The following is a 19,645-nucleotide window of genomic DNA, read 5'->3' on the forward strand; positions in this document are numbered from 1 at the left end:
TCAATTTTCAATGGTAATCAATTTTGTAATTGAACATTCGGCTAGAGATTTTCATTTACTGCTGCCGTTGCCATTGCCATTGGAGGCTGTCAGTTTTCGAGTACTCGCATTGTCCCTCGAGTTATCGCATCAGAAGTTCGTTCAATGGACAAATGGAATACCGAAAAAAGAATACTGAATGCGCTGAACAGTAAATACTGAATAAGTGAATACTCAGTGCAGTGGACAGAAATCACTGTGCACGGCAGTCCGCGCTAGTGACGAAAGCAGCACGAAGGCCAGTAGCAATTTATACAGGAAGAATGTTCATTCAGATCGAGTTATATACCGATCGAAAGCTATAGTCTTAACTAACAGTATGAAAGACTTTTGCTAATTCACCTAATTCAAAAGATAATTAAATTTGAAACTTTTAGCGGTTTTTCCAAAATGAGATGAACAATTTGTCTGTTTGTTTGTAGCAAAGCGTTGAAAAAGCTTTAATTTATTTATGAAAAATTATTCCCTTTCAAAAATCTATAAATGTTTGCTTTACGTCTTTTGAAAAAACGCTAGTTTAGCGGGAAAATGCTAAAACCAGCTTAAATTGGCACGCTCACAGACCGTAGAAGCTAAAGATATGTTTAATATATTGTTGGAAAGGTATTTTTGGGGTCTTTTGTGCGTACCTTTAACTCAGGAAAAATACAGGTAATATACAGTTTTTTGACTTATATTTTGGCGATTTAACTGACAATGACTCTAACGATTTTTATTCATTAAAGTGCGTGAGAGATTTAAAAAAAAAGAAAAGAAAATGTTTGGCATTCGGCACATTTGCAAAAAGGTCACAATTCTTATATCCAAAAATAACTTTTTTGCGCAGTGCCGAATGCAAAAAAATGTATTTATTTTTATTCATATATTAAACTTAATATTGTTCGCCACGAAAATAAATATCAGAAATTTTGGGGCATGGAAAGACTTTCGTCACTAGACTCTTACCTCGTAAAGAGTGTTTACTTTGTGTAAGATTCAGTTAGTTCCAGAATGTTGTCGTTTTGAGTTTTTGCTATCCCTTGGACCTTTTTTATTTCCTCGCTTCCCTTTGCTTTACTTCTCTTTGTACTGCAACTTCATTTAACAGTTTTGTGCTTTTAATTCTTATTTAAAATTGCATGCTCATCTCTTAAGTGGGTATGCTGCATTTAATTTTATTTATTCATGTTTCTTTTATATATAGTTTTCAGCTTTTTTTTATATCTTCTTTTTTTTTGTCGTTCTTAAAAGCCAAGCGGCTTTGCTGTCGCTGCTTGGCTTGGACATTTTCCGTTTTCCTTTTTATTTTTTTCCCATTGTTGTTGCAGCTTTATTTTCCAAGTGGAGGAAAATATGCTTCTATTAGTTTTGCTCTGTGTGCATTGCGCCTCCGACAGCGACTCCGACTGTGAGTGCAACGCCTGACTGACCTCCAGGGCTATTATTTAATTATTTTGTCAATGTATTTCTTTCTTTAATTTGCTCGACCTCAAAAAGAGAAGCTCTTTATTGGCTGGCATGGCTCTTGGCTTATACAGCATGCCATTTGCTCGAGTTTTGTACTGTTTTTTTCTCTTCTCCATCTTAATTTCTTATTGATTTCGTTGCCATTCCATTCGATTCGATGCGATTCGATTCGCACTGCTCTGTTCTGCTCTGTGATCAGCTTATTTCATTTTCTATTTGCTAAATTTAAGTTACTTGGCATTAATCGCTGTCAAATCTGCCACTTTTTGTAAAGGCAACCCCCTCTTCCATTAGCTTTTGTCTATTATTATTATTCTTTTTGTAACTTCTATTCAATAAAACGCTCACAATGACTCGGGCATACAAAGTTAATTATTGCAAAGGTCTTATAACTCATTTCTTTCTTTATGCATAGTTTTCTTTTTATTATTATTATTTTTTTAGTATTTCATTTTACTTTTTGCTTAACCCATTCAGTTGGCCACCAAAAATCATTTGACAAAGAAAGTTGGCGAATAAGAAAAAAAAACACATAATAAATAATGTGCTAAGAAAAGCCGCCAACAAAAGGCGCCCAACCAAATCTATGAGTTTGTTTGTGTCTCAGCCCTGAGAGTCTCGCGGTCTTACCAAAAAAAAAAGAAAAACGCCAAAAAGTGGAAAAAGTTTATTCTGGTCAAACTGCTTCCGTTTGCGGAATTGACCTAGAAAACGCGAAATTAATAAAAAAAATCGCATGGAGCAACAAATAAAGCGAATCCGAAGACACAGGCGACAACGTTGAAGCTTAAAGTGTCATCGAGTAATAAGAAAGTAATCAAATAGAAAGAGACAAGCAAAAAACGAGAAACGAAACAAAATGCGGCGCAAAAGGTGAATAACGAAGCTGGAATGCTCTAATTCTCTCAGTTCTATTTCTATTTTCTATTATTTTAGTTGTTAAAAAGATAATAATTGAGATTATAACATGGTTTATTTATTTTAAATTTTACATAAAATACTATACAATACGTATGGAATGGCATATTTATTTATTTATTTATTTATTTAGTGTCGAATGAGAACAGTTGGTTAAAATTAAAAAAAAATTACGAAAATATCTTTAAATTATAAATTAAAATATAAAACTAAAACTGATTTGATAATAAAAGTGAAAATAAAAATATAAATATAAAAGTATAAAAGTATAGCTACTTTAATACCCTTTTCTTTCTTGCTCCACACGGAAATTAAAAGGTAATAAAAAATAAAACAAAGAAATGTTAAAAATAGAAATAGCTAAAAAATGTGTTGCCTAAAGGAAAGACAGCAACAACAGCAACAACAACAACAACAATGCAAAGAATCTAAACCGCAAGAAAGCTGACGTCTTAAAATGTGTAGACTAGTTTACTGTAGTTGTTGTTCTCGTTGTTGTTGTTGTTGTTTCGCGTTCTAGCCAAGTTTGTCGCCAGCCTGCGAATTTTGTTACTGTTAAATAAATCTTCTTCAGTTGAGTTTTATGTCTTCATGCGGCTTTAATGAAGCCAACTCGACGCTTCACATCGTGCCGTGTAGAGACAGTTGCTGCCGTTCTCCGAGCTGGACAAGCTAGACGGCAAGACAGACGGACAGACAGACGGACAGACAGACAGACCGACGGAGCGACGGGACAACAACGTCTTTAGCCGCAGGCTGTTGACATGGCGCGCATTTTTATTTTTTTTCGATTTGGCATTATGAAAATGTTGTTCGTGTTGCCTTTTTGTTAGTGTAGCTGTTGTTGTAGTTGTTGTTGTGGTGTGAAGAGTGAATGTGCGACGGTATCTTGACCATGTAATTATGTTTTCATTTCAGCAGCAAAACTCAAAGTTAATAGGCGAGCATAGAACTACTTTCGTTTTGTTAAGCCTCTGGAGTTTGATTTTGATGGAGCAGCACTTATAAAGCACTTTTCTTAATTCACACACACACACACGCATACACATACACGTAACGTGTGTGGGCACAAACACCATATAAAGATTCCAAACTCAACTTGGCAACCAAATAAATTGTCAATATTGCCATTTTGGCAGTTTGCCTGTTTTTGCTGTTGTTGTTTTCCAGTTTGGCTCTGATTTGATTTTTGTCTGACCGTTTGTCCACTCTGACTTTTCCGTTGTGCCTCACTTTATGGCCAACTGTATATTTCGGCCAAAATGTCACTTTTTTATTGTCTTTTTATGAGCACAGCGTGTTGTTGGCCCTCCACACGGAGTTGTTAAACGTGCGTCGCTACTTTCGATTAACGAAAATTATTTCACTACATTAGTGTTTCAATGTATGTGCCCAGAGACAACAAAACAACCAACAACAACAACAACAACACCAGAAAAGAACCAACCAAAAAAATGTTGCAAAAACGGCAACAAAAAATTGGGGATTTCGTTTTTATTGAGATATATTTTCCTTTTTATGACAGCCGTCTTATATGGACATCTGCCGAATTGGCCAAGTTATCTAGTTTGCTTTATATGCTCCCAGCAATACCTTAGGGAAAACGGCTTCCAAGCATTTGTATACACTAAACGTAGACGATACCTGTAAATAGTAAAAAACGGAATTGCTTTCAGTATTTATACTACTGCAGTTGGAAAATTCCAATTGGAGTAGTAGTAATTTAAGCTCTAAGGCAAATATAGAACAGTATTTAAATACATTTTCATACTTTGTCGTTACAGCAAGTAGAACTCACCTTTGCCTTTTTTCATAAACTTTGATCCCTCATAACTTCATCAAAAATTAGCCGATTTTCAAGCGGAATGTCAATTTCTTTATGATTTAGAATCTTAATTGATTCTGCATTTAAACTTTTATCATCTAGAAAATTTGATATTTTTTCGATTCTAAGTCATCTATCATCCAATTTTCCATACCTACCCCTTGACACTTTATCAAAAACTTTGATCTCTCATTACTTCATCAAAAATTAGCCGATTTTCAAGCGGAATGTCAATTTCTTCATGATTTAGCCTCTTAATTGATTCTGCATTTAAATTTTTATCATTTAGAAAATTTGATATTTTTTCGATCCTAAGCCATCCATCATCCAATTTTCCATACTTACCTTGACATTTTTTTAAAAGCTTTGATCTCTCATAACTTCATCAAAAATTATCAGATTTTCGAGCGGAATGTCATTTTGATCATGATTTGGCCTCTAAATTGATTCTGCATTTAAATTTTTATCATCTAAAAAATTTGATATTATTTCGATTCTAAGCCATCAATCATCCAATTTTCCATACTTACCCCTTGACATTTTTTCAAAAACTTTGATCTCTCATAACTTCATCAAAAATTAACCGATTTTCAAGCGGAATGTCAATTTCTTCATGATTTAGCCTCTAAATTCATTCTGCATTCAAACTTTTATCATCTAGAAAATTTGATATTTTTTCGATTCTAAGCCAATTTTCATCCAAATTTCCATACTTACCCCTTGCCATTTTTTCATAAACTTTGATCTCTCCTAACTTCATCAAAAATTAGCCGATTTTCAAGCGGAATGTAAATTTCTTCATGATTTAGCCTTTAAATTGATTCTGCATTTAAATTTTTATCATCTAGAAAATTTGATATTTTTTCGATTCTAAGCCATTTATTATCCAATTTTCCATACTTACCCCTTGGCACTTCATCAAAAACTTTGATCTCTCATAACTTCATCAAAAATTAGCCGATTTTCAAGCGGAATGTCATTTTGATCATGATTTGGCCTCTTAATTGATTCTGCATTTAAATTTTTATCATCTAGAAAATTTGATATTTTTTCGATTCTAAGCCATTTATTATCCAATTTTCCATACTTACCCCTTGGCACTTTATCAAAAATTTTGATCTCTCATAACTTCATCAAAAATTAGCCGATTTTCAAGCGGAATGTCATTTTGATCATGATTTAGCATCTTAATTGATTCTGCATTACAATTTTTATCATCTAGAAAATTTGATATTTTTTCGATTCTAAGCCATTTATTATCCAATTTTCCATACTTACCCCTTGACACTTTATCAAAAATTTTGATCTCTCATAACTTCATCAAAAATTAGCCGATTTTCAAGCGGAATGTCATTTTGATCATGATTTGGCCCCTTAATTGATTCTGCATTTAAATTTTTATCATCTAGAAAATTTGATATTTTTTCGATTCTAAGCCATTTATTATCCAATTTTCCATACTTACCCCTTGGCACTTTATCAACAATTTTGATCTCTCATAACTTCATCAAAAATTAGCCGATTTTCAAGCGGAATGTCATTTTGATCATGATTTAGCATCTTAATTGATTCTGCATTACAATTTTTATCATCTAGAAAATTTGATATTTTTTCGATTCTAAGCCATTTATTATCCAATTTTCCATACTTACCCCTTGACACTTTATCAAAAGCTTTGATCTCTCATAACTTCATTGAAAATTATCCGATTTTCAAGCGGAATGTCATTTTGATCATGATTTGGCCTCCTTATTGATTCTGCATTTAAATTCTAGAAACTATTTGCAATGGGTTAATTTAACGGATTTTCTAGGGCATCTCTTAGTCAAGCGTTACTTGATGTGCTGCATTTTGTTAAGCTTAATTTAGTATGCGTTGTTTTCTAAGTCAAATGCGTTGGGCATTTCAATTGCAGCTTTTGATAAATGGCCAGCAACTGAGTGTCAGCATATGTTGTTGTCAGCATTGTTGTAGTTGTAGTTGCTGTTGTTGTTGTTGTTGTTATTATTGTTGTTGTGGTGAGCGCTTTCATCGCTTAAGCCAGACGAGCACTACATTTGACGACCGTGGGTGAAAATAACCAAAAATGGCATACAGCTTTCGCCCATTTGACTCGACAAATCCCCACACAATGACAAACCAAAGACTTCTGTCTGTCTGGCAGACGGAGTACCTTGCTTTAGGCCACAAAATACTCGCAGTCTTTTATGTTTTTAGCGCAAGGTCAGCGCATAGGTTCTTGTCTGACTAACACACATATATTTGTATATATATTCACTTATATTCATAAGTAACGTTCGCTTTTTGGAGCTCAGTTCCGTTGTCTCTCAAGACGCTCTGCTCCAGCGACACAAATAACGTGCTCGACGCGTTTGTCATGCGCGTTTTAACTTGCCGCATGCAAAAGCTGAAGTTGTTAGTCACTCAGCGTTCATTATTCCACAAAATGCTGCACGCCTCAACAACAACAACAACTTGGCTCTGCACAATTTTCACGCCTCTTTCTGCTGCAGCTAATTTTACTTTCGGCAACATATTGAAGACCAAGACTTCTTCAAGTCTCCCAGACGCATGCGCATGCGTCTCACGTAGTCAGTCAGTCACTCAGTCAGTCTATCTCACTGTCTCTCTGTCTCAGCGTCTGTCTTTGAATTGTGGTTGCTGCTGCTGGTCTGTGAACTTTCTGTGAAAGTTCTGTGGCTCTGGCGACTGCATAAATCTTCCACACATATATTTCTTAGCATTGTATCTGTATCTGCTAGATACAATCTTATATCTTACTTTTTTTCCTGACTATTTAGCGGCTTCTGCAGCAATTTTCCCACAAGCTGAGCATTGTTCTGAAGCTGCGCCACTTAATTATCATTTTAATCATTTTAATAACAATAAGAAGTCTGAAATACATTTTAATAATACGCAAAGTTCTCCACGATTATTTCCCTTCGCAGCTTAATTATTCTGTTCAATTATTGTGCAGTCATAAAATTAACTACGAATTATTTATTTTTACTGCAATTACTTACATTCTTTTGGCCACTTACCATATATTTGAAAGTAAAAGCGACAGACAGACAGACCGACAGACAGACAGACATATAGTACGCTATGTAGTGTGAATGTGGTTGATTGTCTATTTATATTTATATGCATATTTAGCTGCCACACATCTTTATGGGTAATTTGTTTATTTTATAACATTTTTGGATTAATGTGCTACCTTCACGCATCTATAGATGTTGCTGTTGTTGTTGTTGTTGCTGTTGCTATTGTTGTTTGTGTTGATGCTGTTGCGACTCACATAATGATAATGCCACATTATGAACGCGTTCGTCGTCACATTAAAACAAACATAACAACTACGTGACTAATTATGTTGATATCAAACATGTTTTATTTTTTCACTTCTTTCTACTTGCTATTAAAGCTGTCTCCCTCTCTATCTCTCACTCTCTTCCCTTGTCTCTGTGTGTGTGTGTGAAAGAAAGTGAAATTAATGTTAAGTACGTATTTCAGTTTTGCCAGCATTTTTGCCGTGTTTTTGGTTCTACCAAATGCTGTTGGAACGTGTTTGTATTTTCATTAAAATAAATTAACAATCTGCCGTGCAACTGCCTATATAAAATTAGCTTGTTTAATGCTTCGCATATTTCTATCTCAACTTTCAGCTAGTGGCCACAAAATATGCCCAGAACTTACTGCCAACTACAAAGCTGCTACAGATACCAGTCAGAGTTCAGTAACCTCTTCTCATGAAGCTTTCCATTTCTATATGGCTTGTTCAATTTATTGCCACAGTTTTTAGTTATTTTCCTCCATATATATATTTTTTTTTTGGTTTGGAACCCATTCAAATGAAAGTGATAAATTTTGTTGTGATACGCAGTGAGAATTTTCACCAGAAACCACACACAAAATAAAAACAAAAGCCAAACAAAATGCGCATAAAAAATAGTTGCACGTAATTTAGTACAAAACAACAACAACAACAACAACAAACAACGACAACGGATACCTGAAAGCTTGGTAAATGCGACCAGGCCATTAAAAAAAGTGAAAAACTTAATGCAAATGCGTTGAGTTTGTTATTGTCGTGGGCCAAGTGCATGAGAAATGTACAAAACTCAAAATTAGAGTCTTCAGAGTGGACATTGAAATCGAAAGTGCATAATTAATTTCGCTTTTAATCGTCAGAGAGCCCGAAATGAGAAATGCTAAACACGTGTCGTCGCCTTTCATGATTTCATTATTTCATTAGCACGTTGCGTTTTCAAGTGTCATTAAAGTTTTTAGCAAATATGAAAAACACTTAGCCAAAAGTGCTGAACGACCAGTTGATGGGTTGACTAGGCAACGGCAACGTTGCGTATGCGTTATATTTATATTTGTGTGTATTTTGTCTAAAAATAATATGGACAAGTGCTAGATTGAATAAAAATCGTATATTTCAAGCTGTCAAAGGCAATTTAAGCTGAAACGTAAACAGACACGCACACTCCCACACACACACACACACCTACATACATTGCGGCAGGCATCAGGCCAAACAACAACAACAACAACAACTACAACTAGAGCTACAACAACTGATGTGCGGTTTTGGTTTCATGGCTTACGGTTTTGATTGCTGCCATCGCTCAATTGATTTTCCACTAATGCCATCGATTGGCACAGTCGAAATAAAAGTGAAATGCAAAGTATTAAAAAACACACACACACCCACACACACACACACAAAGGCAAGCTGAAACTTAAATATCAAAATAAACAATTTGTCATGCTTGTATTTAAAATAAAAAATAAAAATAAGTGAAATTGGAAATGAAAATCATTTCACATGAAATTGAATCGCATCGAAAATAAGAATACATTCATTCCATTCCATTCAGCATAAAACATTAAAACTTAAATAGGATTAGTTGCGGCTACGTTAAATAGAGCTCCATTTGTTCAGTTGAGCGAAAAGTGAAAATCAGCATAAAGAACCCGCAAATAAAGATTTAAATGAATTCTAAACAGACATAGAAATTCAATAAATAAAAAAAACAAAAAAAATTCTGTAAATAAATGAAAATATTGCAACAAAAAGTGAACAAATTTAAAAAGATAACTATCGTTATTTAGAAAGCTGCCAAAAAATTCTTGGCAGATTGTAGAAATTGATATGGCCCAGAGTCGCATAAATCTTTTTGGCCAACAGCTGAATTACCTTACAAATAGATTTCAATACGCTTTGCAGCGGGTATAACGATTTGGTTGCCAATTGTGTAACAGGTAGAGGACTTAATATATTATCTTAGCTTATCTTAACTCAATTGCCAGGGTATTAAGTCTTCCTTGCTTTGAAGCGAAATGTATTTTATTTGTGTGTGTTTGTGTGTGTCTGTGGTCCCTTACGCCCACATATTTGCTGTCACTTGCTGCCCACACTTTTGTGGGCGTGTCCCTTTGCCCTTTGCCCCTCAATGCACATAAATGTCAAATGCAAGTTTCATAATAATTCATTTCAATGCAAGACAGTCTGCATTTGATCTGTGTCCTCTTTATCCATTCTTCCGTACTTCCATCTTCTTCCACTTCTTTGCAACTTTGTAATATTCTCCTGCGAAATTATTAATTAACTGATTTTTAAGCATTTCATTTGCATATTTTGTGCGAGTTATTAATATTTAATGCGACATTTTTGATTGCATGAGATTTGCATTTTGCATGAAACTCAGCACATAAATACTTAATAAATATATTATTTGAATTTAGCCGTATTATAAATACTTTATGACATCATTCTGTAAATGGACTAGTCTTAATTTGTATTCGCATTACATTAAAATGGTATATATTTTAAATTTTAATTCCGAATTTTATTTGATTGAAACCAGATAAATTTATTCAGTGATTTTTCATTCAGTTTCAGTTGTTCCTGCCATATTCTCTTTTCTCCTTTCTCGACTAATTAGCGTTAGCGAACATTGAGAAACCGCAGAGAAACGTGTGCCGTGTGAGAAATTAACGCAATAACAAAATGAGAAAAATCTGTGCTAATTTGAAACTTGAAATCACGACTAATGAAGATTTAAGCAGCTGCATCTGTGGCAAATGAATGTGTCTGTGGCTGCCACTGCTTTAGTTCTTGTTCTCCTTGTAGTTGTAGTTGTCGTAGTAGTTGTTGTTGGGTTTTTGCGGCTCAACTGAAAATCTCAAATGAAAACAAAACGCACACGAAACGTACTCCAAGGAGCAAGGACGTAGGCAGCCTTATGCGAAGGGGGTGCATTAAATTTTTTTTAAAGTATATAACACACCACAAGTATCTAGAGATTTTAAAAAAAAATTGCTTATTAAAAACATCCGTTTGAAAATTTTGCAGTTCATTTAATGTCAGAGATTTTATTTTTCGGGTATTTGTATTTCCGGAGTCACAAAAGTCAACTGCCATAAATTAATTTTCAATTTTAACCAAATTATTAATTTAATGTATGTTTTATACAAATAATAAATTTATTAAAAATTTATCTTATTCAGTTTTTTAATATTTTGAAAATATTTTAATATAATGCAATAAATTTTCAATTTTACCAAATCTTTTCACAATTTTTTTTTTAAGTTCTATACTATATAACGAATCTATAGCATACGTTGCTTGGTTTTAGGAATACCAACTTTTGGATTGCTTTTAATAATTTGTAGAAAATACGTTAGCAATATAACATCTTGATCTTTTGATCTTTAAAAGTTAAAATTTTTCGTAAACCAGCCTTTTGTGCACACTCACCATAGTCTTTGCTTCAAAAATCAAGAATGGTTACTTTAAATGTCAAAATGATGGAATAAAATTAAATTTAGTTTTAAATAGAATACAAATACTTATAACACATATATATTTCAATGATTAAAAATTCTGATAATATTTAAAATGAATTTATAGCAAGCGATTTTCTGTATCTATTATGAATAGTACCACAACTAGAATTCATTCTCAACAACTTTCAAGCAATAAAAGATCTAGAGCTTGAAATTTTTTTGCCATCTGATGTGATGTGATACAACTCTGAGTGGGTTAAGGAAGTTAACAATTTTGAAGCCATGAGTGTAGGGGGGGAGGGGGCAATGTCCCCCCTCTGCCACTCTCTGGCTACGCCCTTGCCAAGGAGCACGAAGACTCCAAACGACAACAGCAGATTTCAGCTGCAGTTCCCAGCTTCCAGTTTCCAGTGGCAAATGCATTATTAATAAATGAAAACGCTGCGCGTGTAGATTGCAATTTATGCAAGTCTGTGTGTGTGTGTGTGTGTGTGTGTGTGTGTGTGTGTGTGTGTGTGTGTGTGTGTGTACTCCCTAGTGAGTTTGGCATGGCGCAGTTCATGGACAATAAGATGTCCTGCTCGGGAAGCGAACGCGGACATCAGCCTGTGCGTCGTTGCTGTTCCGGTGTGAATTAGCATCGAGTGCCACATGCAATTTCCTGTTGCTGTAAATTGCAGCAACAACAACAACAACAACAACAACAACAACAGCAGCAGTTGTTGTCAGAGCAGCTGCAATTCTTGTGCTGCCTTTAATTGCCGAAACATGGCGCTGTTTTATGGTCGATGCTTTAAATTGAACGCGTTGCGAGCACTTAACACACACTCATCGCCAGTTTTGGCCAACTTTTAGTGGCATCGTCCTTGTGATGTTGATATTGTTGTTGTTGTTGTTGTTGCTCTGCATCAGCATTCAATTTGCTTGGTTTTTAGCAACAGCAACAGCAACAGTAACAGTTGCTGAGTAGGGCAAGAGCTGGATCTCACAAAGCTCAACTAGCTGCGGAAATTTGCTCAGTTACTTTTGTGCAATCCCCAAATCCCAGTTCAATTTTATCTATGTATCCATCTGAAACTACTTGGCAAATAGCAGCAGCGGCAGCGGCAGAATAAAATGTTTCTAGCTCTGCCTTTGTATCTGTCTCTCTGTATCTGTATCTGTCTCTGTCCCTGCAAATGTATCTGTATCTGTATCTGTGATTGTGTGTGCAGCTTCAATGAAATTGTTGACGTAAATGGACAACAAAGCCCGGCACTCAGTTGCATTTTTCTTTTGCCTTCCAATGGCATCCCTTTCCTTTTGCCATTGCCTTGGTTCGTCGTGTTATAACTGGTTCTGTCCGTCTGTCCGTCCGTCTGTCTGTCCGTCCGTCTGTCCGTCTGTCCGTCCGTCTGTCTGTCTGTCCGTTGTCGTTGCACAAAAATGCATGCTTCGTTTAATGTTTATTGCATTTTGCATGTTAGCAAATAAACGCCAACCCTTTTGATCGCATGATATACATATACAAAATATAAAAAAAAATTCGAAAGCAAGGTAGAAGAGACTCTTTAGTCTCAATGCTCACTTGGCTCAATTCAAAAGCCATCGTTTGCTTAATTTTTTGATTTTTTCTCTATCATATTTTTTTTTATTTTCTTTTTTTTTTTGCTTTGTGCTATTTGCCAGTCCCCCAAAGAGTTAACTGACCACAAAGCCGCAACTACAGTGCCTTGAAATTTACCTTTGCTTGGGCAAACAGACTTGATTGGCTGCTGTGGACGTGCAGCAGTTGAAGGGAATACTGTAGGTGACCTCAACGGTCCACAGCAATAGCAACCATCCATCTATAGTGCTCGTAATTAGTGCATGCTATATGCCATTCAATGTGAATACGAGTAGTCGCTTTCAAATGTGTGGATATTCCTCTATATAGGACGAATACTCGTATGTGCTCGGGAAGCGCGGTTTGCTTCTGTTTTGTTAGATTAATGCTTGTAGTTAACGGAAGGGTGAAGGGTCGTCGTTCAAGCGTTCTTTATGCCGAGCTTTTTTATTTAGTTATTCACTCAATGGCTGTGACCAGACCACATGCAAATACATATCTAAATATCTGCATCGGCAATTGAAAGGGAAAAGTGAATGGAAAATGGCAAATGGTTGGCTACAACGCTGCGTATACGCAATGCGTCTTTGTGCCTGTCAATTAAGTCTGCTTGTGCCAACTGGCAACTGTCTAATGCAGCTTACAGGCAATCGATTTGTATCTATATTTCTGTTCCATGCCCTCTATCTTCAGTTGCAATTTGCTTAGTTACAAGCAACCTATTTGCTTGTATCTACGCTGAGTTACAATCTCCCGCCTTCTCCTACATCAATCCTGTTTTCCTTCCTTGTGCTGCTCTTCATCATCATTGTGATCATCATCATCATCCTTCTCGTTGTCGTTATTCTTTAGCTGCATTGAATGCACATTTCCAGGCCATCTCCAGAGACAAAATGATTCACAAAGCGAACATTTCTCGCACAGTTTGCCTTATTCACTCGCATACACTTGTGAGCACGATAATAAGACGCCTTTTGTGTGTGCCGCCAGTGAATTTATTTAACATTCGTTCAACTCTAAAGTTCACAATCATATCTTTTTCACATATACTATATGTATTTTGCATAAACTGTAGCTTGCTTTTCCTTTGTTCTAAATGCAGTCGAGAGATACATTAATGGGTTTTTTCTTAAGATACATTTAAACATCATTAAAAAATTATATTTTATTTGCCAGAATTTGTAATACTTGTTACACCTTTATTTTTATATCTGTTACTTAAAAAATAACTTATACAGTATACTATTGTATTTGTTGAAAAGTATATAACAGGGAAAAGGAGGCAACTCCTGCCCTATAAAGTATATATATTATTATCAGTTTAACTGTTTGTCTGTCCGTTTGTGTGAGCGCTTAAATCTAAGAGCTAGATCAACCAAATTTGGCACACAGATTCCAATGGCGTTGGAGCAGGTCAAGTTTGTTTCAAATTTTTGCCCCGCCAACTTCAACTCCAGCAAATCGCAAAAAACACGCCTACAGTTCTTCAGATAATACGTTTTTTGTGGTATTTATCGTTATCTATTATTATAATCTGTTATACCACTGAATTGCAGCAAGATCGGTCACGTAGAACGGCAGTAATAGCTAACCAAAGTTAATAATAGTTAATTCAATACAAGCACCCAAAAGTATGCAGTAGTTTTTATTAGATAGTAATTTCTTTAAAGTACTTTTATATATATTGAAATAAGTAACGGATATCGAATATAACCTTTCCCACTAGTTTTATCTGAAAACTCTTATAACTAAGTCCAATTTTAGACGATTTCAATGCCGTTCAATGTGCATCTGTATCTGAGCAAAAATTTATTCTAAATGTGCTTTAATTAGTGATGGCTGACCGTATCATAAGTTGAAGGGCCTTGATTGTCATTATCCCCATAGAGAATTGAATCCAGTTGAATATCAAAATATTAGTATAAAGGGGTTCTTTTACCTTAATTAATAACGATAATTTAGGAAGCTTCCTTTTGTGCGTATAAGTACGATCTTTATACGATGCGCAACTGCATCTGAGGTATTCATCATTGTTTTAAGCATACTATATTTTAATTAGTATCTACAGTCTGATTTGAGTAGGCACTGATGCTCTTAAGTGACCAAAGGACTCATTGCAATACGCCATTTTATTGAACTGAGAGAGAGAGAGAGAGAGTGAGAGAGAGAAGGGCTTTAAATGCAAACTGACTGCAGGATTTTACTTTCAATTATGGAAGCCGAGGAATATTGATGCCGGAATTACGCATTACATTTTTGCATTTCCTTCTGATAAAAGCGAATACGCTTCCTTTGCTGTGGTAGGTCAGCTGCAGAATATGAAGAAGCAGCAGCAGATAAGACATAAGGGAGTAATAAAATTCATTTTAAATGTAGTTTTGACAAAGGATATTGAGTGTCTTTCATATGGGAAAAATACACCTCAAAGACAATTAAAAATGGCATGGATAAAACGTTTGCAAAAGTCAAATTATTTCTGATGTTTATCCCTGGCCAAAAAAGAATCGTAAAATATGGCATTGAGCGAGAATTGTTAACATGGGAATTTCAGTTGATAACTTCGCATGGAAATGAACTTGACTTGGTTTTGATGGCTCAGCCATTAAGCAGCTCTTTTTATGTATTATAATTTAGATTTTTATGACTTGGCATGGTATTAAAATCCGCTTATGCTTAAGATAACGAAGATTCGGAGCTAGAAGAGAAATGTTCAAGGGAAAACTCCGTACAAAAATAAAATTGGCGAGGAAATGGTTATCGTTTAGTTCTTTAAAAACTTGCGATGAATAAGTTTAATTTTTGGAATAGTTTAAATGCGCTGCATAAACTATTGATTCTAAAGCTAATTTATAAAAGGGACAAGAGAAAGGGGAGGGAGTATAAAATGCAGCTGGAAACTGTTCAAACGCCGATAAATCCATTGAAATGCCAAGAAATAACTCAATAAAAGCCATTGCATGAATGACAAGAAGTTGGCAAACTTAAAGATATATAAATGCCCTTCGATTTGAAGACAATAAATTAACGAGAAACGCAAGCAGTTTGTGCGCAAGAACAAAGGATGCAAGTGCAAAGGAAAAGCGCAGCCAAGGAATTTAATTTGGTGCGTTGTCATTAAAGCAAATGCTAAAGAGCATTTCACAAATTGCTAAGAAAAGCGCATTCATGAGCAAACTGAACTTTGTGTTGCTGTTGCTGCATTCAACAGCATGTTCAATGTCCAATGAAGTTGAACAAGCGAAATAAATTTAATGTTGCTACCAGAAAGGCATTCAATCAGCCCCACTGTGGGGACACTCAACTGACGCCAAGCTCGACAGGGGGAAAGGGAATGGAGATTTGAGCTGGCACATGAACCGGACTTGAGAGTGAGCAGTTAAAAGTCAAATGGTGCGCACAAGAGCAATAACAATGAGCACTGTCAGCAGCAACAACAACAGCGACAACAGCAACGACAACAACAACAGCTGCTGTTGTGACCATGACGATGGAACGGCAATGCTATTCCCATTCCCATTCCTGCCCAAAAACTGTATCCATACCAGCACTCGTGCCCAGTTCCGTGCCGTTTAGTCCTTTGGGCCATTGGAGACATTACACAAAATCGCTTGTAATCAATCAGCAGCAAATTAAATTTCCAAGCGGCGGCAACGCAGATTAAGTATGAAATTGTACGCCGCATTGCAGTCGCATGGGGAGACGCTTATTGCAGCCATCTCTCTCTATAAGTGTGTGTGTGTGTGTATACGTGTGTGTGTGTGTGTGACTAACTGTACAGCTATTGTTGTTGCTGTTATCTGGTAGCAAAGCGAACATCTAAATGCCGAATAACAGTTCGCCTCATTTAGCGCATCTAAATTCAGCTAGAAAATTAATAACTTTAGCCAACGCTGCTGCCAACGCTGCTGCTGCTCTGCCGCTGCTCTGCTGCTGCGCTGCTGCGTCAGCTGACAGCCATTTCTCACCAGCTGCCATAGACGTCGCCATGGCGGCCATCATTGGGCGCACAGAGGCGCTCAAGTGTGTGCGTGAGCTGAAAAATTTTTATTGCATACATTTCAACAGTCAGCATAATTTCTCACTTCTGCCGCGAGTCGAGCTCAACTGTACAGAACTGAGATGAGTTGAGCTGTGCGTGAAGTTTATTAGGCGCCGGCACGCACCACAAAATGTCGTCAGTCAACACTTCTCTCCTCCTCTCACCCTCTCCTCTCCCTCTCCTGCTCCTACTACTATTCGTCAGGCAGCTCGTGGCTCAATTTTGATATGGCATTTATCGCCTTGACATGGGTTACTATTTTCCTAAGAACGTTTATTATTAAAAATCAAATATAATGATTTAAGAATAATATAATGTTATTCCGTCACTATTAAATTAAATGTAAAATGTAAATTAAACTATCAAAAAATAAAAATGAAAATTCAGAATATTATATATTAAGTACATGCAATTTAAATAGAAGTTTCTTGAGAAAAAGTAACTAAACATAATTCTAAAAAACTTTGATTGAATAGCAAATAGATTTAAGCTAAATAATTAATATATTTTAAATTTTAATATTTTTTTTAAAACAATTTGTTTATACTTTATTTATTTATGCACGACTAAAAGCAGTCGGCAATGAAAAAATTACCAGGTATAAAAATTAAGTTAAAGATTAAAAATAAAATTAAATATGAAACTAAATTAAATTATGAACTGTAAAGAAAAAAATTTTAATTCAGAATTAGATCTGGGGTATGCTATAATTATAAATGATCCAACAGTTGTTGGGAGGATTGCGGAAAGCCCAGAAAAACCCAATCAGATCAATAAAGATTAGTGTTGTTATTAGTAATAGTATGAATGTTAGACTAGTATAAAGTAATATAACAAGTTATTAGTATTAGAAAGGTCAGGGATTTAACGAAAGATATTGGAAAAGTATGGATTTTAGGAAAGGGAGGGGAAGAGGAATAATATAATACATATTATAATTGCCTAAGAAATGTACTTTCTTTTACAATATGGTGTTTTGCTCTAATGAACTGTAATAACTATTAAATCTTAGTTTAATTCGAACCAAATTAATATAAATTCTTGTGTAAAATAAATGTCAAGGCCAAATTCTTAAAAAGTCTTTTCTCTTTTGTTTTTTTTATTTCTTTAAAGTTAAAGCTATAAAAACTTTGTTTTTTATATTACTTACAAAACTTTTCTAGACACTCATACTCATACTGGAACCATAAGTAAAACTCTAGAGTATTTTTGTCTACAGAGTCATTTTCTCTCTTTGAAACTGCACTGAGATGATAAATTGTGCTGTTGACTCATTTGGGAAAATTCTTATTCTTTTTTATTTAGTTGTTCAATATGGTTTATGTTTCTTTTTCTGTTTTGCTACGCGTGCTTGTTTGTAAAAGTGTTTTGTTGTTCGTTTTGGGCTTTTGTACTGTCAGCTGGTACACACAGTATTTTGGGTAATTAGTCTAATTAACGTACTGCTTTCAAAGGCTTCAAATGAACCTGACTCTTGTTACGCACTCCGCTAATTAAATGTTGCTATCAGTGCTTTTTAGTTTAATCCATTACTCGATGATTCTCCAAGCAGTTGAATTGAAATCCCAAACCTTGTTGCTTTTCAGTGCCACATAGGAAGGGGCAACTTCCTTTTCCTGGCCTGCATTTAAGCTAAATCAAAAGCGACTTGGGTGCTTGAACTGTACTCTGATGTTTATGACAATGGCAGTAGGAGAGAAATGAGGGTCACTGAGTTGGGGGTCGTGTAAAGTAAGTAATATAAACCAAAAGGCTTGATTTCTTTTAAAATAGTTGCGCAGCACTTCAGTGTGTTGCTGAGAGAGAGAGAGAAAGGTAGATAGTATGAGTCAAACTCAGTTATCCGGTTGCTGAACAATGCAGAAACTAATAAAACTTTGTTTGCAGCGACACAAACACACACACACACACATAGAGAGTGGAACTAAATAACAAAAAGTAGTCGTAAAACGTAATATAACTGCAACTTCAACTCCAACTCGACACTAAATCAAAAGTTAAAGAAAGCAGCTCAATGTCCAGGACGAAGCACTTCGACTTCGACTCGACTCCTGCCTGCAGTCTGAGAACGTGAGAAAGGAGTACTAAAAATTTATGCACTCGCTGCATGCCAAGAAAATGGACACACACACACAAAGACATACACATACAGGTAGAGCGGAAGTTCGTGGCCCATAATGGCTCAAATCTGAATTATGCGGCAAGAGAGAAGGCAAAGACTTGGCATGGAATGAAGGACGCAATTGGGAGACTCACAAGCGAATGGAAATGACATCCGACATGCGGACATCCGACATCAGGTCAAAAGTCAGCATGCTAAGCACTTTGGCGCCAACTCCGGCAGCCTGGGAAGCAGTCTCTGCTGACCAGTACGAGTATTTGGACAGTTTAAGGCTTGACTCGCCGCTTCCCTTCGGCCATCAAGTTTATCAATTATGCAAATGGCAAATTTAACACCTGAGCAACGTGCCACACATACGACGAGCTGCAGCCTCGTTGACTGCTCGCTAGCTGGCCATAAATCCTGTACAAAGCGAGTTGCAACGTTGCCAAACCGAAAGCCACTGCAATGAATTTCAACTACTTTGAAGCTCGCGAATTTTTAAGACCGTCCACTGTCGACCGTCGAATGTCGAGCGTCGAACGTCGCCCGTTGTTTAATTTTACAGCGCTCAGAGTCCGGATATCACGGCAAAGTGGATTTTTCCGTCAAACATAAAAGCAAAGTTCGCACTCGTATTTAAGGGGAAGTGGAAGGACAAGGGCAAGGCATATAATACGGCGTATACTCGTTAACTCCGACTGCAATATTTTATGCGAAAATGAAACACAAATGCCCCTAGGCCTATTAATTTAAATGTGAAATCGAGAAATGCACAAAAAATACAGCACAAGAATATTTTGCAAGCAGCAAAAACAAAAAAAAAAAAAACAAATGGGAAATGTTAAAATCGAGAACCCGACTATAGGATACCCGTTACTAATTTCAATATAT

General features: G+C 35.8%; 1 protein-coding gene across 1 annotated transcript; it reads left to right on the forward strand.

Moving 5' to 3' along the window:
* The first annotated feature begins 8,814 nt into the window (after nucleotides 1-8,814).
* On the forward strand, nucleotides 8,815-17,840 carry LOC117785937. The gene is made up of 3 exons (XM_034624215.1): nucleotides 8,815-8,938; nucleotides 8,974-8,999; nucleotides 17,814-17,840. The coding sequence occupies exons 1-3, from the start codon at nucleotides 8,815-8,817 to the stop codon at nucleotides 17,838-17,840; spliced, it is 177 nt and encodes a 58-aa protein (XP_034480106.1).
* The last annotated feature ends 1,805 nt before the right edge of the window (nucleotides 17,841-19,645 follow it).

Source organism: Drosophila innubila (assembly GCF_004354385.1).
Source record: "Drosophila innubila isolate TH190305 chromosome 2R unlocalized genomic scaffold, UK_Dinn_1.0 1_C_2R, whole genome shotgun sequence".
In the NCBI taxonomy this organism is placed as follows: Eukaryota; Metazoa; Arthropoda; class Insecta; order Diptera; family Drosophilidae; genus Drosophila; species Drosophila innubila.